This window comes from Muscardinus avellanarius (assembly GCF_963383645.1).
Source record: "Muscardinus avellanarius genome assembly, chromosome: 18".
Classification (NCBI taxonomy): domain Eukaryota; kingdom Metazoa; phylum Chordata; class Mammalia; order Rodentia; family Gliridae; genus Muscardinus; species Muscardinus avellanarius.
Genome location: NC_137804.1, coordinates 45,628,673 through 45,652,575, shown reverse-complemented (window position 1 = coordinate 45,652,575; position 23,903 = coordinate 45,628,673). Strand labels below are relative to the sequence as shown.

The following is a 23,903-nucleotide window of genomic DNA, read 5'->3' as shown; positions in this document are numbered from 1 at the left end:
CCCACTCCAAACCCGGCCCTGGTCCTCCCCAGACTCAGCCCCTCTCAGCCCCCAGCTCTGAAGCCCCCCACTGACCCTTGACCCAGCCCCCAACCCCACCCTGTGCTTCTCCAGGGGGCAGACGGAGCCCAGGGGCGCCGGGGACCCCCAGGCCTCTTCGGGCAGAAGGGAGATGACGGAGTCAGGGGCTTCGTGGGCGTCATTGGCCCCCCAGGCCTGCAGGTGGGTATCATTTTGGGGGGTGCCTGCGTCCCCCTCCCACCCTGGACCTCAATCTGGTTTCTTTGTTCCACAGGGGCTGCCTGGCTCTCCTGGAGAGAAGGGGGAGGTCGGAGACGTAGGGTCCATGGTACGGACTCCCAGGGGAAGGCCGGAGTCTGAGGGAGTGCGGGCCACAGGGTGGGGTGCCCAAGATCCCCTGGGGGGTTCTAAGGGCTTACAGTCACTGTAAGGGGGGCGCAAGCCATAAATACCCAGGGTCAGCCAGGCGTGGTGGCGCAGGCCTGTAGTCCCAGGACTTGGGAGGCTGAGACCGGAGGATCGCGGTTCGCGGCCAGCCTCAGCTACTTAGTGAGGCCCTCTGCAACTCAGTGTGACCCTGTTTCAAAACAAAGAATAAAAAATAGGGCTGGGAATGTAACTCAGAGGTAGAATGCCCCCGGGTTCCATCCCCAGTACTGCAAATAAATAAATAAATAAATAAATAAATAAATAAATAAATATAAAAATAAAAATATGAAAAATTAGCTGGGCGTGGTGGTGCACACTTGTAATCCCAGTACTTGGGAAGCTGAGACAGGACGATCGCACAGGTTCGAAGTCAGCCTCGGCTACTTACTTAGCAACTTAGTGAGACCCTGTTTCCAAGTAAAATCTCTAAAATAGGTCTAGGAGTGTAGCCCAGAGGTAGAAAGCCCCTGGGTTTCATTCCCAATACCGAAAGAAAGAAAGAAAGAAAGAAAGAAAGAAAGAAAGAAAGAAAGAAAGAAAGAAAGAAAGAGAAAGAAAAGAGAGAGAAAGAGAAAGGAAAAAGAAGAGAGGGCTGGGAGTAGCTCAGGACACCTTGGGCTCCGTGCCCAGTCCTGAGGGCACACAGCGGATCCAAGGAGGGGTCTTCACTGCAGCTTTGGGCCCTGGGGTCACTGGAGACCATTCTGTCCCCCCACAGGGTCCCCACGGAGCGCCAGGCCCTCGGGGTCCCCCTGGCCCCAGCGGATCAGAGGTGAGATCTCTGGGGGTCTGAGTGGGGACCCCATTTCCTTGGGGGGCTGCCGGGGCTACAGGGTCTCACTTCCCTCTTTGATGCCTCTCCAGGGCCCCCCGGGCCTCCCAGGCGGAGTTGGGCAGCCGGGGGCCGTGGGCGAGAAGGTGAGCCGGCGAGCCGGGTGGTGCCGGTGGAGGAGGAGGGCGCAACTTTATGGGGGGGGCGGCTGCTCGGGGGTGTCCCTGAGTCTGTTCTCACTGCAGGGTGAGCCGGGAGACGCTGGAGACCCGGGAGCCCCGGGAGCCCCGGGCATCCCGGTGAGTGAGCACTTGAGGCGCCCCCACACATCTTGGGGAGCCCCTGGCCCGGGCGTCTTAGCGAGACCTCCCTAGGAGGTCCCAGAGGCCCGCCCCGTAGAGTCCCATTGTGTGCCGTGCGGGGGTGCCGAGGGCGAGGCAGGGCGTCAGAGCCAACCTGAGCCCTGGCTCGGGGGTGAGCGCCCGCGGGGCCCCTCAAAGGCAGCGCGTGGGCCGGGCCAGCCTTAGACGCCCCAAGTCTCTCTGGCCTCTAACCCTGGGCAGCCGTGGTTCCTCTGACCCCTGGCTCCCAAAAGGTCCCAGACCTGAACCCAGGCAGGGTCTCCCTTCCCGCCTCCGACCTCTGCCCTCTGCCTCTGTAAAGGGACTCAAAGGTGAAATTGGTGAAAAGGGGGACTCGGGGCCCTCTGGGGCTGCTGGACCCCCAGGCAAGAAAGGCCCCCCGGGAGAGGACGGACCCAAAGGGAACATGGTAAGTTGGGGGAGCTGGGGGGTGCTTGAGAGCACTTGAGTCTGCTCGGAAAGTCCTAGGCAGAGGTCCCTTCCTGCGGTTTACTGTCCTACCAGCTCCCCAAGACAGGGCTGAATGAATCAACTAAAAGTCTAGTCTCCGGGCGTGGCGGCCCCCACCTAGGAGCCCGGAATTGGGAGGCTGAGACAGGAGGACTGCAGGGTCACGGCCAGCCTCAGCAACTTAGCGAGGTCCTCTGCAACCCAGTGAGACCCTGTTTCAAAATAATAAAATAAAATCAGGCTGAGGGTGTAGCTCAGAGGTAGAACGCCCCTGGGTTCCATCCTCAGCACGGAAAGAAAAAAGAAAAAAACAGCAGTAGTCGTACATGGCTGTCTGGGTGCGGCGTGGCGTGAGTGTGGGCAGGTGGGGCGCGGGAAGGCTGCCTCTGGCCACGGCTGGAGGCCCGGGCTCAGCTGGACGCGGGCTCGGAGTCGGGGCTGATGTGGGTTTGGAGTCGGGTGCAGGGTGAGGTTTTCCATCCCATCAGTGGGGTCCAGGGAGGGGGACAGGAGCTCTGGAGCGTCTGTGGACCCCAGCGTGCACCCCGCCAGCTCCCCACCTCCGGCTGGGTCCCCAAGGTTGATGGCAGATAACCCAGGGCAAGTCCTCAGCTCAGATGAACGCGGGGAGGGCCGCTCTGCCTGCCCGAGGCTGGCGTGGGTCGCCGGCGTGTCCCCAGCCACCGGCACTGGGTCAGTGTGTCTGTCCAGTGAGCCAGTGACCGCTCAGTAAGTCAGACGTGTGTCCTGGGTTTCTTCATTATCCGTTCTAGGGCCCCACGGGGCTTCCGGGAGATCTGGGGCCCCCAGGAGACCCTGGAGTTGCGGTGGGTGTGACCCCCTCCCCGGCCCAGCCTGGCCCTGGTCCTGTCCCCCCCTCCCTCACTCCCTGACCCCCATGACCTTGCCATGACCCCTCCTGACCTGACCTCTCACCCCGCAGGGGATGGATGGTATCCCGGGGGAGAAGGGAGACCCTGGCGATGTTGGGGGACCGGTGAGTGGGGGTCAGGGAATATGTTGCTGGTAAAGGAAAGGGGGTCTGGTGATGGGAACCTGGGGGGTCACTGGGGAGTGGGGTACCCGAGGCCCCCGTGAATTGGGCAGGTGAGGGGCAGGGGAAGGCTGCCTTCTGGCCACGGCTTGACCTTGTGACGCTCTGCCCCACAGGGGCCGCCCGGCGCTTCTGGAGAGCCTGGAACCCGGGGGCCCCCTGGCAAAAGGGTGAGTGGCAGCACGGCCCCTGGCCGCCCCGATTCCAGCCCTGTCCCCCCATAGGTCCACAAGCCCCCCCAGCCCCCAATCACCCCTCACACCCCCAAATCACCCACAGCCCCTGAATCACCCCCACAGACCCCCGAATCACCCCACAGCCCCCGAATCACCCCACAGCCCCAAACCACCTGCAGCCCCGAAATCACCCACAGCCACCTGAATCACCCCATAGCCCCCAAAGTACCTACAACCCCCCAAATTGCCCACTCCCTCTCTTTCCGTCCTCAGGGCCCTCCCGGCCGCCTGGGTCCTGAAGGCAGAGAAGGGGAGAAGGGCGCCAAGGTGGGTGCCGCCGGGAGGGCTGGGCTGGGCTGGGCAGGGCAGGTGGTCTCTGACTCTGCGCCTCTCCTTTTCAGGGGGAGCCGGGGCCTGACGGACCCCCAGGGAGGACTGGACCAGCGGGGGCTCGGGGGCCCCCTGGACGCATGGGGCCTGACGGTCTCCCGGGGATCCCCGGGCCTGTGGTGAGCGCGGCGGGGACGGGGCGGTGGCCGGGCTCCTGCAAGCTCACAGAGGGCCCGGTTCTGGGAACCGCTCACCTCCCGTCTGTTGCGTCCCCAGGGTGAGCCGGGCCTCCTGGGACCTCCCGGTCTGCTCGGCCCTCCAGGGCCCCTGGTAAGAGGCCTCTCGGCCCTGGGGTGCAGCTCCGGGGAGCTCCCTGGGCATCGGGGACCCCTGGGTGGATGGCGCCGCCCCGGGATGGCCACACATCCTACCGTCTACACGGGCTGTGTCTTCAACTGTCCGTACTGACCACCCAACCTGGTGGTCCACGCTGACCACGCTGACCTCCACCTGAGGGTCTGTGCTGATCTCCATACTGACGTCTGCACCGATTACACTGGTCCCCCATCCTGAGAGTCTACACTGACCCTTCCAACTTGATGGCCTACACTGGTCATTTGCACTGAACCTCCGTCTTTGTGTGTGTGTGTGTGGTACTGGGGATGGAAGGCATTCTACACCCCAGCCCGAGTTTTTATTTTATTTATTTATTTATTTATTTATTTATTTATTTATTTATTTTTGCGGGTCTGGGGATGGAACCCAGGGGCATTTGACCTCCGAGCTATACCCTCTGCCCTATTTTTTTATTCTTTATTTTGAAACAGGGTCTCAGTGAGTTGCAGAGGGCCTCCCTAAGTAGCTGAGGCCGTCCGCAAACCGTGTTCCAGCCTCCCGAATGCTGGGGTCACAAGCGTGCGCCCCCAATCCGGCTCCTGAGCTTCCCTCTTGGTGGTCTACACTGACCACCCACATTGAGCCCCCATCTTGGTGGTCCACACTGCCGCCCCTGATCTTGGCCGTCCACCATCGTCCTGTCTTCGAAGGCCTCATACCCACTCCCCTGGGTCTCAGACCCCTCTCTGTACACCCTTCCCACCTCCCACCCACCCTAGAGCGGCCCACCGACCCTTGTCTCCTTGCAGGGCCCCCCCGGCCTCCCCGGGCTGAAGGGGGACGCGGGCTTCAAGGGAGAAAAGGTAGGCCCCCGCCCCTCGCACCCCGTTCTGCTTCCTTGGCCAGAGGCTGGGAGGCGGTGTCCGTGCCCCATGCGCGCCGGAGGCCCCGCAGGTGCCCGCCCCGCATCTCCCGCTCACGCCTGCTGTGTGCTCTGTCCCCCAGGGCCACATCGGATTAATCGGCCTCATCGGTCCCCCCGGGGAGGCGGGCGAGAAGGGGGACCGGGGACTGCCGGGCGTGCAGGGCCCCCCAGGCCCTCAGGGAGATGCCGTGAGTGTGCATTCGGGCCTGGGTGGGGGCAGTTGAGGGGGCTGTTCATGGGGAGGGGGAGATGGGATGCAGCTGGGTTTGGAGGCTGTTGGGGGAATTCTCTAGGGCTTGGGGTCTTCCTCTGAGGGGACTAAGGCTAGTCTGGGGGCTATATTGGGGCAGCAGCGCGCCCCGCTGATGGCGGCCCTGATGTCTTCTCCAGGGTCTGCCCGGTCCTGCTGGCTCTTTGGGCCACCCGGGGCCCCCAGGCGTGGCGGTGAGTGTGGGGGCTTTGTGGGGTGGGGTCGCCACGGCCGGCCACGCCGGGAGCCCAGCTGTCCGTCTCTACCCCGCAGGGCCCTCTCGGACCCAAGGGCTCAAAAGGCGCCCCGGTGAGTGCCCCCCCCCCGCAGCCGTCCCCCGCTGTTTATTCCCTCATTCAGTCCGGCCTGATAAATATTTACTCCACACCTACCGGGACGCCTTCCCACACCCCAGCTGCCAGCAGTTTTAAGAGGCGCCGTTATTTTATAGACGGCTAGGCCAGAAAACGGCTCGCCAAGCGAATCGCGGCTGGCCAAAGATGGCAGATGCCAGTCTGGAGCCGGCGAGGCGGCGCCGCGTGTCACCCCGGGGCCCGGGAGGCTGAGCCCAAGGAGCGCAGGTTCCGGGGCCGCCTCAGCAAGCGGCGGGGCTCACCAACCTAGCGACACCCTGACTCAAAATAAACACGGGCAGGGGGCGCGGTGGCGCACGCTTGTAACCCAGCCCCAGCTCCTTAGCGAGGCCCTTGCCACCCAGTGAGACCCCGCTTCAAAATAATCAAAAATAGGGCTGGGGGTGTGGCTTGGAGGTCGAACGCCCCTGGGTTCCATCCGCAGTACCACACACAGAACTAATGTGCATCTGTGCTTAGCGCTGAACTTTGCCAGTCACCCCTTGGGACTGAGTGTGCGTGTGTGTGCGTGCATGTGTGTGCGTGTGCGTGTGTTCATGTGTGTGCTGGCATCTGGGCGTCTCCACAGAGTTCATCTGAAAGCGGCTTCCCCCTCTACCCTCCCATAGGGATCCCCCGGTCCTCGTGGAGACACTGGACCCGCAGGTCCCCCAGGCCCCCCGGTGAGTTCCCCAGGGGAGAGGACTGTGCGCCAGCACCTGGGGGAGGGAGAGTAGGGACTGTGTCCGGGGTACCCCCAGTGGGTCCCCTAACGCTCAGCTTGGTGTACAAGGGTATAAACAGGACGAGCAGGTCCTTGCAAGTCCCAGGCCAGGCCGGGCATGGTGGTGCGCACCCGTGAGCCACGTGGGGACATCGTGCGCCTGGACCACGCCTCCTGGGTCCTGACCCGGGTCTCCCTCCATCTCTCCGTCACCTGAGCTCAGTTCTTGGCCATTTACTTCTTCATTATCTATCTCACCCGCCTTTCCTCCCGGGCCTCTTCCTCCGTGCCCGTCCCAGGGTCCCCCGGCCGAGCCGCACGGGCTGCGCCGGCGCCGGCGCGCGGTGGCCCCGGAGGGCGGCCTGGAGGAGGTGCTGGCCTCGCTGGCCGCCCTGAGCCTGGAGCTGCAGCAGCTGCAGCGCCCGCCGGGCACCGCCGGGCGCCCGGGCCTCGCGTGCCACGAGCTGCACCGGAACCACCCGCACCTGCCAGACGGTGAGCGCCGGGGTGAGGGCCCCGGGCTGGCAGGGTCCCGGGGCCACCCTGCCGCCGCTCACTGGGGCCTGGCTCTGCGGCAGGGGAGTACTGGATCGACCCCAACCAGGGGAGCGAGCGCGATGCCTTCCGGGCTTTCTGCAATTTCACTGCCGGTGGGGAGACCTGCCTCTACCCGGATAAGAAATTTGAGACCGTGAGTGCTGGGCTCATCCACCTCCCTCATCCCATCCAGGACTGGAGACCTCTGCTCCCCATGCCACCCTCTCCACCCTTCTAAAGACATTGGTACTTGGGAGGCTGAGACAGGAGGACCACAGTTTGGAGGCCAGCCTTAGCAATTGAGGCCCTCAGCAACTTAGACCCTGTTTCACAAAAAATAAAAAGGGGTTGGGGTTGTAGTTCAGAGGTAGAATGCCCCTGGGCTCAATCCCCAGAACCACAAAACAAAATTAAATTATGTTATATTAAAAAGGGGCGGGGTGGCGCATGCTTGTAATCCCAGCATTGGGGAGGCTGAGACAGGAGGATTGCAGGTTCAAAGACAGCCTCAGCTACTTAGAGAGGTCCTTTGCAACTCAGTGAGACCCTGTTTCAAAATAAAGAATAAAAAAATAGGGCTGGGGGTGTAGCTCGGAGGTAAAATGCCCTTGGGTTCCATCCCCAGTACTGCAATAAATAAATAAATAATAAAAATATAAAAAACAGACCTAGGGGGTGTTGCTCAGAGGTAGAATGCCCCTGGGCTCAATCCCCAGCACCACCATAAATAAATAAATAAATAAATAAATAAATAAATAAATAAATAAATAAATAAATAAAATGGCACATCCAGGGAAAGGAAGGGAGGAGGCCGGGAATGGAATGGCACCCTTGGGCCCCCTGGGGGAGCTCGGGGCTTGCAGCACAGGTGCTGGGAGGCCCCCTTGGGGGAGCAGCTGGGGTATTTACCCCATCAACCCTTAGCCGAGGGCTGCCTCGCGGCCTGGCCCCATCCCCAGCAGGGCTCGGCCCAAGCCTCCTGGGGTGCCCCGGGGCGTCCGCTACACCCACTTCCTGCTCCCCAGGTGAAGCTGGCCTCCTGGTCCAAGGAGAAGCCGGGGGCCTGGTACAGCACCTTTCGCCGAGGGAAGAAGGTGAGACCCCCGGCCGCGGTGGGGCGGTGGGAGGCCGGGGCGGCGCATGGGGACTTGGGGCCAGCGATCAGAACAGACTCTTCTGCCCCCTGGGGCGGAGGACGGTCATCGCTACAGAGTCCCGGGGCTGGGGACAGAGCAGGAGGCCAGAGAGGCCACAGACCGCGATCCTCCCATCTCAGCCTCCTAAGTACTGGGATTCTAAGTGTGCGCCACCACGCCTGGCAACTATGGGAGCAAATAAGATACAGTCCCGACTCGATGAGACTGATGTTCTGTGAGAAAACAAACAAAACTATAATACAACACAAGGACAAAGCTTACTTCGGGTCCCCCAGCACAGGCGCCGCCTGTCATCCAGGACTTAGGAGACTGAGGCAGGAGGATGGCCGGTTCGAGGCCAGCCTTGACAACAACTTAGTGAGACACCATTTCAAAACAAAAATAAGGCCGGGCGTGGTGGCGCACGCTTGTCATCCCCGTGCTTGGGAGGCAGAGACAGGAGGATCGCGCAGGTTCGAAGCCAGCCGCGCGCACTGGCTTAGGAGACCCTGTTTCCAAGTAAAAAATTATAAAATAGGTCTGGGAGTGTAGCCTGGAGGTAGAAGGGCTTCCAGGAACCCCAGTACCACCAAAACTAAAAATAAAATAAAAAATAAAAATAAAAATAAGACTGCTGGGCGTGGTGGCGCACACTTGTAATCCCGGTACTTGGGAGGCTGAGACAGGAGGCTCGCACAGGTTCAAAGCCAGCCTCGGCTACTTAGTGAGGCTCTCAGCAACTTAGGGAGACCCTGTTTCCAAATAAAAATATAAAATAGATCTGTGAGTATAGCCTGGAGGTAGAAAGCTTCTGGGTTTCATTCCCAGTACCACCAAAAAAAAAAAAAAAAGACTAAAAAATAGGGCTGGGGTGTGGCTCAGAGGTACAATGCCCATGGGTTCCATCCCTGGTACTTTATAAATAAATAAATAAATAAATAAATAAATAAACAAACAAACAAATAAATAAATAAATGTAAGGGTGTAGCTTGGAGGTACAATGCCCCAGAGTTCAATACCCAGCACTAGGCACGTGTGCGCACGCACGCACACACACCCGCGTGTGTTCATGCACAGCCTCACGGGATTCTCCTCTGGGTCTCTGGTCTCTGCTCGAGGTGGCGGGCCTGCCAGGGGACAGGGATCCCGGGAGGCGGGGTCCTCCTGAAGGCAGGGCCTGGCGCGACCCCTTGCCTCTCCGCACCCCAGTTCTCCTACGTGGACGCAGACGGGTCCCCGGTGAGCGTGGTGCAGCTGAACTTCCTGAAGCTGCTGAGCGCCTCGGCCCGCCAGAAGTTCACCTTCTCCTGCCAGAACGCAGCCGCCTGGCTGGACGAGGCCGCGGGGGACCACGGCCGCGCCCTCCGCTTCCTGGGGACCAACGGGGAGGAGCTGTCCTTCAACCAGACGGCAGCGGCCACCGTCCAGGTCCCCTCCGACGGCTGCAGGGTGAGGCGGGCGGCGGGAAGGAGGGGGAGGGCCGGGCCCTGGCTCAGATGGGAAGACCGCAGGTTTGAGGCCGGCCTCCGCATTTAGCGAACCCTCAGCGACCGAGAGAAACCCTGTTTCCAAATATAAAAAATCAGCTGGGCGTGGTGGGCACGCTTGTAATCCCCGCGCTTGGGAGGCTGAGACAGGAGGATTGAGTAGGTTTGAAGCCAGCCTCAGCTGGTTTAAGACACCCTGTTTCCAAATAAAAGTATAAAATAGGTCTGGGAGTGTAGCCCGGAGGTAGAAGGCCCCTGGGGTTCCATCCCCAGTACCACCAAAAAAAAATTTATATATATATATGAAAATAAGAAGGGCTAGTGGTGTAGCTCAGAGGTAGAACACCTCTGGGTTCAATCCCTAGTGCCTAAAAAATAAAAAAATAAGGATAAATATAGCAAGGTCAGGCGACACAGGCCTGGAATCCCAGGACTTGGGAAGCTGAGACAGGAGGATTCAACGCCAGCCTCCGCAACCTAGAGGACCCTGTTTTAAAAAAAAAAGGAAGCCGAGCGTGGCGGCGCACGCTTGTCACCCCGGTACTTGGGAGGCTGAGACAGGAGGATCACAGGTTCATGGCCAGCCTCAGCTACTTAGTGAGGCCCTGTTTCAAAATAAAGGATGGGGGATGTAGCTTGGAGGTAGAATGCCCCTGGGTTCAATTCTCAGTACCAGAGGAGAGGAGGGAGGAGGAGGAAGGAGGAGAGGAAGGGAGATGGAGGGGAGGGGAGGGCTGGCTGCCGGCCCTCGCTAACCCCGGCCGCCCTCCTCTGTGGTCAGCTGCGCAAGGGCCAGGCGAGGACGCTGTTGGAGTTCAGCTCCTCCCGAGCCGGCTTCCTGCCCCTGTGGGACGTGTCCGCCGTGGACTTCGGCCAGATGAACCAGAAGTTCGGCTTTGAGCTGGGCCCCGTGTGCTTCAGCAGCTGAGGCTCTGGCCCCGAGCGAGGCGCAGATGACCGCCGAGGGAGCCCCAGGCGGGGCGTATTTGGTGCTGAGGCTTTGACGCCGCCACGGTTGTCCTGTCCCGGCCGGGGTGTGGCCCGGCTCGTCGTGGTCAGACAGTACCCCTTCTGCCTTGGGGTGGAGGGGCCTCAGGTGGCCCCGCGGGGCCTGGCACTCTCTCTGGACCCGTGAGCTCCTCCTCCACGCCCTGGTGCTACCCCCCTAGTGAAGCACTGGATGCCGGGCCTGGGCCCCTTCCCCGCCCCTGTTCCCAGAGAAGGGACTGAAGTCAGGCTCCAGGGACAGCGGGACTTCCTCACCCTCTCCTGAGCCCTGCCCGGCCCTCCCACCCCCACATCCAAGCCCCTCTGCTGGGCGCTGGGCTTCGCGGACAGAGATGGAGGCCGAATCTGGGCCCCTTTTTATGCCCGGGTCTGTGTTGAAAGGGGAATCCTGGCGGGTGGGTGGGCGCGGTGGCACACGCCTGTCATCCCGAGACGACGGGAGGGTCGATGGCAGGTTGGAGGCCAGCCTGGGCAGCCTAGCGAGTGCCGTAGCGACTTAGTGAGACTGTTTCAAAAAATCAAACTGAATCAAATAGAGCTGGGGGTGGGGCTCAGAGGCAGCGCCCCCCCAGGGTCGTCCTCGGGTACTGCAAGAAAATTAAATTAAATTAATAAAAATAAAAGGGAAAATTCTTCTGTTGTCCATTTAATCCAGATTCTGGCGCACACCTTCCCTCTGCCACCCTCGTCCCCCGGGCCACCGGGCAACACTGGCATCCTCGGCCTGCGAATAAACCAGCAAACTGCTCTGGTCTCTTTCTCTAATAGCTGCTGGCCAACAGCCCTTGTCTAACACAGAATACCTTTTTTTGGCGGGGGGGCACTGGGGATGGAACCCAGGGGCATTTGACCTCCGAACTACACCCCCAGCCCTATTTTTTTATTCTTTATTTTGAAACAGAGTCTCACTGAGTTGCAAGGGGCCTAAGTAGCTGAGGCTGGCCTCGAACCGAGGTCCTCCTTTGGACTCAACGTCAGTGCATTCCCTTCCTAAGCGGCCACAGCCGCCTCGAGCCACACCTCCCCCCCATTTCACCGATGCCCCAGGAGGGAGAGGATCCGAGGGCGCGGTGTCTGCCCAACCCGCAGCCCAGGTGGGTCTCCGTTTTGTAACCCCAGCCCAGCCGGTGCTGGCCTTCTGGAAGGAAGGGACGAGTAACGCGTAGTTTAACGAGGACGCTTTAATTAGCCAAAGCTCGTTAATGAATGAGAAACCCGGCCCTGTAAATGAAAGGTTAATTGGCACCGGTGTGAGCAGGGAATCCGTGACAGGGGAATTCTGGGCCTCGCTCGTGGCGGGAGCCCCAGCTGATTTGCATACGCTGCAGCGTAATTAATCACCGCACTGGTACTGCCGCTTCCAGGGCCATTAATGTTTCTGGCTGGGGGTGGGGCACCCGCCGCTTCACAGGAAGGTGCAGGGATGGACAATGGGGGCCTTGACACATCTGCGTTCACCACGACGCTGTTGCAAGCACTCGCAGGCCACAGGCCTTGGAATCCGGCCGCCTCTGCTCCGGCCGAGCTGGCACCGCGGCCCCCAGCGCTCAGCCAGCTTGGCTGGAGTCACGGCACCTGCAGGGTCGCGCACACCCAGCTGTGCTGGGACGCAGCCACATCTGGATGGAGGGGGAGAGGGCCTGCTGCGCCAGGGTGCATGCAGGCACCCGGGACCCGGGGCACTTGCACCTGGAGCTGCTATATGGACCTAACTGGCTCACGGAGGTATGAGACAGCCATTCCACCCATCCATTCAACAAACATTAAAAAATATTTTTGTGAAGCCGGGTGTGGTGGTGCACGCTTGTCATCCCCGCGCTTGGGAGGCCGAGACAGGAGGATCGCGCAGGTTCGAAGCCAGCCTCAGCTACTTAGTGAGGCTCTCAGCAACTTAGTGAGACCCTGTTTCCAAATAAAATAGAAAATAGGTCTGGGAGCCGGGCACGGTGGCGCACGTTTGCAATCCCAGCATTCAGGAGGCTGAGACTGGAGGATTGCAGTTCGTGGACAGCCTCAGCTACTTAGGCCCTCTGCAACTCAGCAAGACCCTGTTTCAAAATAAAGAATGAAAAACAGGGCAGGGGTGTAGCTTGGAGGTCGAATGCCCCTGGGTTCCATCCCCAGACCCGCAAAAAAAAAAAAAAAAAAAAGAGGTCTGGGAGTATACTCCAGAGGTAGAAGGCCCCTGGGTTCCATCTCCAGTGCCACACACACACACACACACACACACGATTTTTGTGTGGTACTCGAGACTGAACTGAAGGGTGATCTACCACGGAGCTACATCTCAGCTCTTTTAATTTTACTTTGAAACGGGGTCTAAGTTGATGGAGCCTCACTAAGTAGCTGAGGCTGTCTGCGAACCGAGATCCTCCGGTCTCAGCCTCTTAAAGGCTGGGAACATACCACGCCCAGAAATTCTACAACCAAGGCTAAGCTGGTTTCAGATGCTGAGTGGTTGCTTTGCCAGAAGCCACTTAGTTACGGACTCACCATCAGAAGATTCAAGTCCCGCTACAAAAGCTACAATTTAGGTTGAACAAGTATAGTAAACAATATACAAGTCCTAAAACTTAGAGCACTCTGAATACTTAATAAGAAACCTGTTACAAACAGGCAGGAGGAGGCCGGGCGTGGTGTACACATTTGTAATCCCAGGACTTGGGAGGCTGAGACCAGAGGATCGCGGTCCACAGACAGCCTCGGCTACTTAGTGAGGCCCTCTGCAATTCAGGGAGACCCTGTTTCAAAATAAAGAATTAGGCCGGGCGTGGTGGCGCACGCTTGTCATCCCCGCGCTTGGGAGGCGGAGACAGGAGGATCGCGCAGGTTCGAAGCCAGCCACGCTGGCGTAAGAAACCCTGTTTCAAAAATATAAAATAGGTCTGGGAGTGTAGCTCGGAGGTAGAAGGGCTTCCAGAAACCCCAGTACCACCAAATAAATAAATAAATAAAAAATAAAGAATAAAAATAGGGCTGGGGTGCAGCTTGGAGGTAGAATGCCCTGGGTTCCATCCCCAGTACCACACACACACACACACACACACACACACACACACACACACACACACACACAGGCAGGGCTATGGGGCTAATGAACCAAGTCCAGGGAGAGGGGATTGTGAAGCCAGCCTGGGCACTGAGGAGGTAGACGAGTCAGTCGCCCTGGTCCTCGGCCAGCAGAGAGCAGAGCGGCGCACACACCCACCTGTGGCGCGAGGAAGCTGTGTGCCAGCATCTGCTCTCCCCAGGGCTCCCGCAGGCGCCTGAAGGTGCTGTCCATGGTCCCGGCAGGCTTCTGCAACTAACCAGACGCTTGTCGTTGCCACGATGCGCTGATGGCGTGAGCCCACGGCCGCAGGGAGCGGGATGACCCAAGCGTCCGCTGTCAGGCGCACACAGGCGCTGGGCCCTGGGCCAGGGCCCAAACGGGTCTCCTGGCGGCTTCCTGAGGGCGAGCTGGGCACGGCCGGCGGGTCCGGGCGAGTCGTCACGAGCCGCGAGCTGACTTAGGTCCCGACTTCTACATAGGGATTCTCTTCCCTGCCACCACCTTCTTCTCCTCCTTTTTCCTCCTACTCCTCCTCTTCCTGAATTCAGGGCCACTCTACCACTGAGCTACAGTCCCAGTTCGTGTGTGTGTGTGTGTGTGTGTGTGTGTGTGTGTGTGTGTGTGTGTGCATGCGCACACATGTGCCTGTGTGTGGTACTAGGGCTGGAACCCAAGGACCCTCTATCTCTTAGCTACACCCTCAGCCCTATTTTATTTTATTTTATTTTTGGCAGTACCGGCGTTAGAACCCAGGGGCATTCTACCTCCGAGCTAGGTCCCAGCCCTATTTTTTATTCTTTATTTTGAAACAGGGTCTCACTGAGTTGCAGAGGGCCTCACTAAGCAGCTGAGGCTGGCCGTGAACCTGCGATCCTCCTGTCTCAGCCTCCCAAGTACTGGGATTACAAGTGTGTGTCACCACGCCCCGCTCTTCATTTTTTAAAATTTATTTATTTATTTATTGCGGGTCTGGGGATGGAACCCAGGGGCATTCTACCTCTGAGCTCCACCCCCAGCCCTATTTTTATTCTTTGTTTTGAAACAGAGTCTCACCAAGTTGCAAAGGGCCTCACTAAGTAGCTGAGGCTGGCCGCAAACCATTAGCCTCCCGAATCCTGGGATAACAAGCGTGCGCCACCATGCCCAGCATTTCATTTTTAATTTTGAAACAGGGTTTCTCTAGGTTGATGAGAGCCTCACTTCTTGCTGAGGCTGTCCTTGAACCTGTGATCCTCCTGTCTCAGCCTCCCAAGCACTGGTTTTACAGGCCTGCACCACCACAGCTCCAGGTAGAATCCTAATCCTGGGAATCTGCCAGGCGAGCCGCCCGTGGCGGGTGCGTGGAGACTGGGACACACGTGCATGGTCGGTGCTGGACCTCCGGGCTCCTGGGGCTGCGTGCCCGCGCCCCTCCGGGCCTCGGTTCCTACTTATAAGTGGATGATTTATGGCACCGGGGGAACACGTTGCATCAGGGGTAGATTAGAGAAAATAGGTCAGAGGCTAAGAATAACATCTGGCACACGGCTGCAGCTATAAAAGTGTCACCATCCTGGAAAATAGAGAGAGACGGGGCGGGCGCAGTGGCACACACCTGGCAGCCTAAAACTTGGGAGGCTGAGACAGGAGGATCACAGAGCCGAGGCCACTCGGCGAGGCCCTCTGCAACTTCGCAAGACCCTGCCTCAGAATAGAAAAAAGTCAGAGCCGGGCGTGGTGGGCACGCTTGTCATCCCAGCATTCTGGAGGCTGAGACAGGATCGCGGTTCGCGGCCAGCCTCAGCTACTTAGTGAGGCCCTCTGCAACTCAGTGAGACCCGGTTTCAAAATAAAGAATAGCCGGGCGTGGCGGCGCACGCTTGTCATCCCCGCGCTTGGGAGGCGGAGACAGGAGGATGGCACGGGTTCGAAGCCAGCCGCGCGCGCTGGCTTAGGAGACCCTGTTTCCAAATAAAAAATATAAAAATAGGTCTGGGAGTGTAGCCCGGAGGTAGAAGGGCTTCCAGGAACCCCAGTACCACCAAAAAATAAATAAATAAAAAAATAAAGAATAAAAAAATAGAGCAGGGGGTGTATCTCGGAGGTAGAATGCCCCTGGGTTCCATCCCCAGTGCTGCAAAAATAAATGAATAAATTTATATATAACTTATATATAATTAATTATTTTTATATATATATATTTATTTATTTTTTTATTTATTATTTTTTTGGTGGTACTGGGGTTCCTGGAAGCCCTTCTATCTCCGGGCTACACTCCCAGACCTATTTTTACATTTTTATTTGGAAACAGGGTCTCCTAAGCCAGCGCGCACGGCTGGCTTCGAACCCGCGCGATCCTCCTGTCTCCGCCTCCCAAGCGCGGGGATTACAAGCGTGCGCCACCACGCCTGGCATATTTTTATATATTTATAAAAATTAATTTATATATATAATTAATAGATATATATATAATTATATATATAATAAACCAGGACTAGGATGTAGCTCAGAGGCGGAGCGCCCCTGGTCCCATGCCCAGCAGGACAGCAAGGGGGAAGCCTGATCGTGAAGGAGGCGCCGCTCCAGCTGCCCTGGGAGTGGCCTCTCGCCTTTCCCCAGCTCTCCAGGCCTCTCTTTTCTCTCCCTTGTCTCTACTCTTCCGAGGCTCCCTGCGGCCCCGAGTCTTTCTACTCGGCAGCTCCAGGTGACGGCTGTGCCTTGTGGCCCCGGGACCTTTGCACTTGGTCTGCTCTCTGTTCTCCAAGTCCTGCTGGCCCTTCGCCATCCTTGAGGTCTCAGTTGGAGCGCCGCTCCTGACACCGGCCACTCAGGGTGGACCAGATCCCTCCCCACACTCCCGAGACCCCTGCCCGTGAGGGGCATGCGTCAGTACTTAACTCTCATTGAGAAAGAGAACTGCCTTGTTTATTTTATTTTATTTAATTTTAATTTAATTTTATTTTATGGTACTGGGGGTGGAACCCAGGGACTTTCTACCTCCGGGCTATACTCTCAGGCCTATTTTATATTTTATTTGGAAACAGGGTCTCACTAAGTTGCTGAGAGCCTCACTAAGTAGCTGAGGCTGGCTTCGAACCTGCGCCCTCCTCCTGTCTCAGCCTGCCAGGCGCAGGGAACCGGGCTGAGAGCTGCCTGGTCGTAAGCACAAATCGCGTGCAGGCTGCAGCTGGTACTAGAGCTCGGTCTCTCTGTGGAGATCCCACCGAGGAGTCCTGAGACCTCGGCTAACACCCAACTCCCCCTCCTCCTCGCTGTGTGACTTTGGCCACGGAGCTTAACCTCTCTGGGCCTCATTCCTCCCCGATGAAACCCTTCCCAGGGCTACCGTGGGGGCAGAAATGACACCCAGCCAGCGCGGTGCTGAGCCAAGTTCCTGCTGCACAGGCTCTGCTCCGGCCGGGCTTCCTCCTGCCTGAGCGGAGCCCGGAAGCGGCTGGTCTTGTCCTGCCAGCTCAGGCCCCAATTCCCAGGCCCCTGATGGGAACCACATGTGCTGGCCGCCCTCCCTGCCTCCCCCAGGGAGGCCTCCTGAGTCATCTTGGCCTCCCGGCCAGCCTCCGCTCCCTGCCTCGGCCTCATTCCCACGCGCTCCGCCCCGGAGTGAGTCCCTGCTGGCTGTTCCCGTGTGACCCCCGCCCGCGCCCTGTTTGTGGTGTGACTGGGCCCGAATTACGGGTCTGTGGCTGGGCTTTGCACAAACCGCACGTCGTCGGTGGTGGGCACACCGGGGTGTGTTTGTGTGAACTCACAGCCTGTTCTGCGTGGCTGTCTTGTGGGCTGAGGGGTATTTTTGGCACTGTGGTTTTTCTCGTTGTAATGGGGATGGAACCCAGGGGCCTTCTACCTCTGAGCTCCGCCCCAGCCCTTCTTCTTGTTTAGTTTTAAAACAGGGTCTTAGGCCGGGCATGGTGGTGCACGCCTGTCCTCCCAGCATTCTGGAGGCTGAGACAGGAGGATCGAGGTTCACGGCCAGCCTCAGCTACTTAGTGAGGCCCTCTGCAACTCAGTGAGACCCGGTTTCAAAATAAAGAATAAAACATAGGGCTGGGAGTATAGCTCGGAGGTCGAATATCCCTGGGTCCAATCCCAGTATCACCACCGGAAAAAAAATAAATATAATAATAATAATAATAATAATAATAATAAAAGGCACTGCTAGAGAGAGATAAGTACTGTGGCTCAGCCCTTCTTACCATCCTCCAATACCCTTCCAGAACTCCTATTGGTCGAGCCTAACCAGGCGCAAGGGAGCCTGGGAACTGTAGTCTGCAGGGCTAAGGGAACCTGGGAAATATAGTTCACAAGGGCAACCTCCTCCATTGTAGAAGGCAGCCGAGGACAGATGAGGGCTTTGGCCAGGTCATCCAGCACAGGCCAGAGGTCAGCCATGACAGAGGCCATCTCCCACACCAGAGCTTGGAGGGCCCTGGCCATGGTCCTGAAGCACATCCTTAACAAGAGCAGCTGAGACAGGAGGATGGCAGGTTCAAGGCCGGCCTCAGCAATTTAGTGAGACCCTCAGAAACTTAAGAGACCCTCTTTCCAAATATAAAGCTGGGCCTGGCGGCCCCCTGCTTGCAATCCCAATGCCTGGGAGGCCGAGACAGGAGGATCACAGGTTCGCAGCCAGCCTCAGCTACTTAGTGAGACCCTGTTTCAAAATTTAAAAAAATGAAAATAGGGCTGAGGGTGGAGCTCAGAGTTAGAATGCTCCTGAGTTTAATTTCCAGTCCCACAAAAAGAAAAAGGAAAAATGTAAGGATAGCGGGCATGGTGGTGCGAGCCTGTAATCTCATTACTTGGGAGGCTGAGACATGAGGATCGTAGTTTTAATTTAGCAAGATTCAGAAACCCAGCAAGACCCTGTTTAAAAAGAAAAAAGAAGCCGGGCGTGGTGGCACAGGATTTTAATCCCAGTACTTGGGAGGCTGAGACAGGAGGGTTGTGGGTTCATGGCTACACTCAGCTATTTAGTGAGGCCCTCCTGAAACACAGTGAGATCCTGTTTCAAAACAATGAATAAAAAAATAGGGTTGGGGTGTAGCTCAGGGGTAGAATGGCCCTGGGTTTGATGCCCAGTGTCATGAAAAAGAAAAGAAAAGGAAAGAAAAGAAAAGAAAAGAACAAAACAGGTGTGGTGATGCAAGCTTGTAATCCCAGTACTTGGGAGGCTGAGGCAGGAAGATCACAGGTTCAAGGCCAGCAAGTAGTGGGACTCTCAGACACCTAGCAATACCCTCTGTGAACATAAAAATAAAAAAATAGGGTTGGGAGGTAGAATACTCCTGGGTTCAATTCCCAGTACAAAAAAAAAAAAAAAAAAAAAAAGGGCTGAGGGTGTAATTTGGAAACAGAACACTCTTGAATTTAATTCCCAGTACTAAAATAACTAAAAAAATTTTTTAAAAAATTAAAAAACTAAGGGCTTGGGGTGTAGCTCAGAGGTATAATGCCCCTGAGACCCATCCCCAGGAACACACACACACGGGCACGCGCACGCACGCACGCATGCACGCACACACACGCATCCATCCCCTGCCGGCTTGGCCTGATGTTCCTGCAAAGGATGGTGGGCCTCCCATTTTGTGAGGGGCGATGGAGGGCGAGCCCCCTCCGGCCGACTCGGTCTTGTGGGCAGCTGCCCACGGTAACGTTAGGCTCAGGGCCCAAGCACAGCCCTGACCCAAAGTCACAGCTCTCTCCCCGTGTGGGGCGATGTTGGAGGAAGACAAATCCTTCCAAAGAGGGCGCTCGGCCGGGCGCGGTGGGCACCCGCGTCATCCCAGCATTCGGGAGGCTGAGCCCGGAGGATCGGGGTTCGCGGACGGCCTCGGCTACTTAGTGAGGCCCTCTGCAACTCAGTGAGACCCGGTTTCAAAATAAAGAATGAAAAATAGGGCAGGGGGTGTAGATCAGAGGTAGGAAGCCCCTGGGTTCAACCCCCAGTACCACAAAAAAAAAAAAAAAAAAAAAAAGAAAAGAAAAAAGAAAAGAAAAAGGAAGAGGGCTGGGGGGTAGCTCTGAGGTCGGAAGCCCCTGGGTTCCATCTTCAGCACCAAAAAAGAAAAAGAAGAGCGTAGTGTCAGTCTCCCCTGGCCTGTTTCTCCATCGTCCTAGCTAAGACCCCTCCTCTCAGGAGCCTTTGCCGCTCTGTGGCAGCCAGGGGACTGGAGACTGATGGGGGTGGGGTAAAAAGCAGAGAAAGGCGACGGAGCCCCCCCAAAAAACCCTGAAGACAAGGACATCCCCCCTATGCGAATGCTCGTGAATGCTGTAATTTCTCGGGGGGATCTGGGCCTGTCCCAGGTGGGCGGGGGCGGGGAGCTTCCTGGGGGGCCGCGGGGGTGCTGGCTAGCGGGGTGCCCCTGATTTAGGCCGGGGCTCCCAGCTGTCGCGCCCGGGTTCCATGACCCTCGCCTGCTCCCTGTGTACTGGGGATGGAGCCCAGACGGTCTACTTCCGAGGTACACCCCCAGCCCCCCCAGCCCCCCACTTTTTTTGCAGCACTGGGGGATGGAACCCAGAGGCAGTCTGCCTCCAAGCTACACCCCCAGCCCTATTTTCCAGTCTTTATTTGGAAACAGGGTCTTGCCAAGTCGCTGGAGATCCCGCTCGCTCCACTGCGGAGGCTGGCCTCGAACCCGCGACCCCTTGTCTTAGCCTCCCCAGCACTGGGATGCCAGTCTTGGGTGCGCCCGGGTCCGAGACCCTGATTTTGCTTCTCGCTCCCATCTCCCCGGCATCGGGGATGGACTCCCCCCTTCCCTAACTTCCAGTGCCAGGCCCTGCCTCAGTTTCCCCGCTGATCCTCGGAGTTCTTTGGGGGGGGGGCGGGCTGCAGCCTAGTTTCTCCGGTGCAGGCCCTCCTCGCCGCCGCCCCTCGCCCTCCCCACCCGCATCCTCTCCCCTGGCGGAGGGGGGGGGGCTGGGCGGGGCCGGGTGCCTGCGTTGGGGTCTGGGTCTGGGCTGGGGCGGGGCCTGGGCTGGGAACAGGGGCTGGGTCGGGCCCTGGGGGCGGGGCCTGGGCTCGGGACGGGGGCGGGGCCTCGCCGGGTGGGGCCTGTGCTGGGGGCGGGGCCTGTGCTGGGCCCCGGCTGGGACGGGGCCCGGGATGGGGGCGTGGCCTGTGTTGGGGCGGGGCCTGGGCTGGGGCCCGGGCCTGGAGCGGGGGCCTGGGCTGGGGGCGGGGCCTGGGTTGGGGCGGCTCCTGGGCTGGGGCCCGGTGCAGGGGCGGGGCCCGGGCTGGGGGCGGGGCCTGGGATGGGGCCCGGGCCTGGGTTAGGGCGGGGCCCGGGATAGGGGTGGGGCCCTGTTGGGCGGGGCCTGGGTGGGGGCGGGGCCCAGGCTGGGGTGGGGCCTGGGTTGAGGGCGGGGCCTGGGCTGGGGCCCGAGCTGGGGGCGGGGCCTGGGCTGGGGCCCGGGCCTGGTTGGGGCGGGGTCCGGGGTGGGGACGGGGCCTGTCTGGGGGCGGGGCCAGGGCTGGGGGCGGGGCCTGTCTGGGGCGGGCCCGGGCTGGGGGCGGGGCCAGGGCTGGGGTGGGGCCTGGGCTGGGGCCCTGGCTGGGGCGGGGCCTGTCTGGGGGCGGGGCCCGGGCTGGGGGCGGGGCCTGTCTGGGGGCGGGCCCGGGCTGGGGGCCGCGAGTGAGCGTGAGCGGCGCCCTCCGGCCCCCTCCCCGCCCTCCCCGCCCGGGGCGCGCGCCGGGGGCGGGGCGGGGCGGAGCCTGAGCGGGCTTCCCGGCGGCTGGTCGGCGGAGGGTCGCGGGTGGCCGTCCCGCGCCTGGGGCCCGCCGGCGGGCGCGTCATGTGGCCGCCGCTGCTGCCGCCGCTGCTGCTGCTGCTGAGCCCGGGCCTGGCCGCGCAGGTAAGGGCGCAGGTGCGGGCCGCAGGTGGCGCGGGCGGCGGGCAGGCCGAGGGCGAGGCGCCCCGCGGGGGTCGGGGCCGGGGTCCGAGGCCCCGGCCGCGCCGACGCGGTGACAGGTGCGCGGCCCGAGCCCGGGTCCCACGTGCCAGCCCGAGCCTCGGGCCGGTCTAGCGGGAGGCGTGCAGGAGGAAGGGTGCGCGTGCAAGCGTGTGCGCGCGTGTGTGTGCACAATGGCTCCCGGGACACCGTCTCCCAGGAGCAGGTCCGTGCCCCCGCGGCACCCCATCTCTAGGCCGGCGTGGGGACCCACGCAAGGCGCTTTCAAAGCCCAGCTCTGTGACACCTCTGTCCTCCTCCATCTTGGGGTGGGCACACCCCAAGTTCTCAGAGGGAGGCTGGGACCGACCGTGATAAATAACCATCTTTGGTGGCTACAGCAAGCATCCCGCAAGCGCTTACTGTGTGCAGGGCGCTGTGGGCAACCAAGCACGGCACCCACCGGCCGCCAGCACCCTTCTCAGGGACCTGCTGGCGGGTCCTGTTGTTACCCATTGTCGAGACGGGAAGACCGAGGCAGGGGAAGCGAGGTCCCCAGCTCAAGCCCAGGCAGCCCAGCGCGGCAGAGCTAAGCCCAGGCAGCCCCACTCCCGAGCACGCCCGCCCGCCGGCTGGCTGAACGATTAATTCACTTTTGGGTATGGATGGTGCCTGGGTGGGGTTTTCAGGTAAAAACTCAAAGGAAAAAGAGCTTGGACACCTTCCTTTCTGTGACCAAGATAAGGAACCAGGCGTGGTGCCGTGATTGGGGGGGACCGAGCGGCTTAGACCCTCGGCAACTTAGTGAGACCCTGCTCTAAAAACAAACAAAATAGGGCCGGGGGTGTAGCTTGGAGGCACAGTGGCCCGGAGCTCAGTATAAATAATAAATAAATAAGAAGGAAAGAAAGACGAGAAAGGAGCCAGGCGCGGTGCCCACCCCGGGGACGTCGGAGGGTGTGGAGGAGTCCCGTGGGGAGGGTTTTGGGTCCCTGTCTGTCTGTCGCTTCCCCATCTCCATCCCCACCCACGGGTGGGACGGGGGTGCCCGGTGCCTGGCATCAGGTTGCACACAGTAGGTGCTCAACCTGTGAGCAGCGGGAAGCCTAGACACCCGTGAGAGGGCAGAGACCCGGAGCCGCACGCTGGAGGAGCTGCGGGAAACACTGGACTGGCGTTGACCCGGGCCTTGGACACGCCAGCTGGACCCCACGGCTGCCCGCCCCAGGACTCTAGATTCCCGGCGGTCCAGGCGCTGTGGGGCGGATGGACGGATCCCCCGGGAGGAGTTGCTTGGAGGCGTGGCTAGCATATATATATACTCACGGGGCGGGGCCAAACAGGGCTGCTTGGGGAAGAGCCAATCGGAGCTCAGTGGAGGCGGAGCTAAGGGGCAGATGGGGCGGGGATAGGATGGGGTAACCAGCTGGGGCGGGGCTGGTGGACTCCTGCCCCGGGCTGCAATACCGCGGGCTGCCACGAGGGGGCACTGCTCACGGGGCAAACAGCCCTATGCTAAGCCCCCCCAGCCCCGAGCCCCAGAGAGAGGGAGGGAGGGAGGGTCTGGAGAGACGATGCTCCGCCCCCTCTTCCCGGAGACCCCTCCCCAGGCCCTCATGGGCCCTGCGCTCCCCCAGCAGCCATCTTAGAAATGACTGAGCCTCGCTTCTCTTCTTCCTTCCTTCCTTCCTTCCTTTCTTTCCTTCCTTCCTTCCTTCTTTCCTTCTTCCTCTTTTTTGAGACACTGGGGATGGAACCCAGGGGCATTCTACCTCCGAGCTACACCCCCCAGCCCTATTTTCTATTCTTTATTTTGAAGCAGGGTGTCACTGGGCCTAAGTAGCTGAGGCTGGCGGCGAACCGCGATCCTCCCGTCTCAGCTTCCCAGATGCTGGGATGACAAGCGTGCGCCGCCTCGCCCCCCCCGGCTTTTACTGGGCCTCTCCATCAACAGAGATGATTACCCACTGAATGGGGAGCCGGCGGGCCGACCCTGCCGATCTGGAGTTGACCTCCTGGCAGAGGAGACCAGACAAGACCCAAATAAATACCTACCACAAAGTCAACAACGCCATGCATAGATAATGTCATGCAAATGGCGCCCAGCACCATCAGCCAGGCGGGTGTCTGAGGAGTGTGGCTGGCGCCAGGGGCCTGGGCTTCCCGGAGAAGAGGCTTGGCCCCAGGAGCCATGGTGGGCTCCGGGGTCCGGCTGGGTCCAGCTTGGTGCTGAATGCAGAGGCCGCGCAGGGCTCGTGGCCTGCGGGCAGGAGGTTGGGTTTGATTGGACAGCGAGAACGCAGGCGGCCAGCAGCAGTGTCCATCCGTCCAGGGCTGTCCAGATGTCCCGGGTTCTGGGCCATTGAGTGGCCTGGGCTCTAAGCCGGCCCAGGGAGCCTGTGGGCTGGGGATGGAGCCCAGGGGCCTTCGACCTCCCAGCCACACCCCCAGCCTTATTTTCTATTCTTTATTTTGAAACCGGGTCCCACTGAGTTGCGGAGGGGCCTCACTAAGTAGCTGAGGCTGTCCACGAACCGCGAAACTCCCGTCTCAGCCTCCCGAGTGCTGGGATCACAGGTGCGCGCCACCACGCCGGCCCCTCTGT

General features: G+C 59.7%; 2 protein-coding genes across 2 annotated transcripts in view; both read left to right on the top strand.

Annotated features, from left to right (window-relative positions):
- COL5A3 (collagen type V alpha 3 chain) overlaps window positions 1-10,270 on the top strand; it is a gene marked incomplete at both ends in the record, with an annotated part of 40,737 nt that extends 30,467 nt beyond the window's left edge. The window contains 22 exons of the mRNA XM_080715509.1: window positions 115-222; window positions 296-349; window positions 1,169-1,222; window positions 1,315-1,368; window positions 1,468-1,521; window positions 1,886-1,993; window positions 2,808-2,861; window positions 2,978-3,031; window positions 3,205-3,258; window positions 3,538-3,591; window positions 3,666-3,773; window positions 3,871-3,924; window positions 4,740-4,793; window positions 4,936-5,043; window positions 5,246-5,299; window positions 5,379-5,414; window positions 6,088-6,141; window positions 6,482-6,677; window positions 6,761-6,873; window positions 7,745-7,813; window positions 9,065-9,304; window positions 10,124-10,270. Coding sequence (XP_080571635.1) covers window positions 115-222; window positions 296-349; window positions 1,169-1,222; window positions 1,315-1,368; window positions 1,468-1,521; window positions 1,886-1,993; window positions 2,808-2,861; window positions 2,978-3,031; window positions 3,205-3,258; window positions 3,538-3,591; window positions 3,666-3,773; window positions 3,871-3,924; window positions 4,740-4,793; window positions 4,936-5,043; window positions 5,246-5,299; window positions 5,379-5,414; window positions 6,088-6,141; window positions 6,482-6,677; window positions 6,761-6,873; window positions 7,745-7,813; window positions 9,065-9,304; window positions 10,124-10,270 — 1,881 coding nt within the window. The remainder of the gene's footprint in view (window positions 1-114; window positions 223-295; window positions 350-1,168; window positions 1,223-1,314; window positions 1,369-1,467; window positions 1,522-1,885; window positions 1,994-2,807; window positions 2,862-2,977; window positions 3,032-3,204; window positions 3,259-3,537; window positions 3,592-3,665; window positions 3,774-3,870; window positions 3,925-4,739; window positions 4,794-4,935; window positions 5,044-5,245; window positions 5,300-5,378; window positions 5,415-6,087; window positions 6,142-6,481; window positions 6,678-6,760; window positions 6,874-7,744; window positions 7,814-9,064; window positions 9,305-10,123) is intronic.
- Window positions 10,271-21,202: 10,932 nt separating this feature from the next.
- The window catches only part of OLFM2 (olfactomedin 2), a gene marked incomplete at both ends in the record, with an annotated part of 55,346 nt that continues 52,645 nt past the window's right edge, over window positions 21,203-23,903 (top strand). The window contains one exon of the mRNA XM_080715103.1: window positions 21,203-21,262. Within this exon, the coding sequence (XP_080571229.1) occupies window positions 21,203-21,262 (60 nt within the window). The remainder of the gene's footprint in view (window positions 21,263-23,903) is intronic.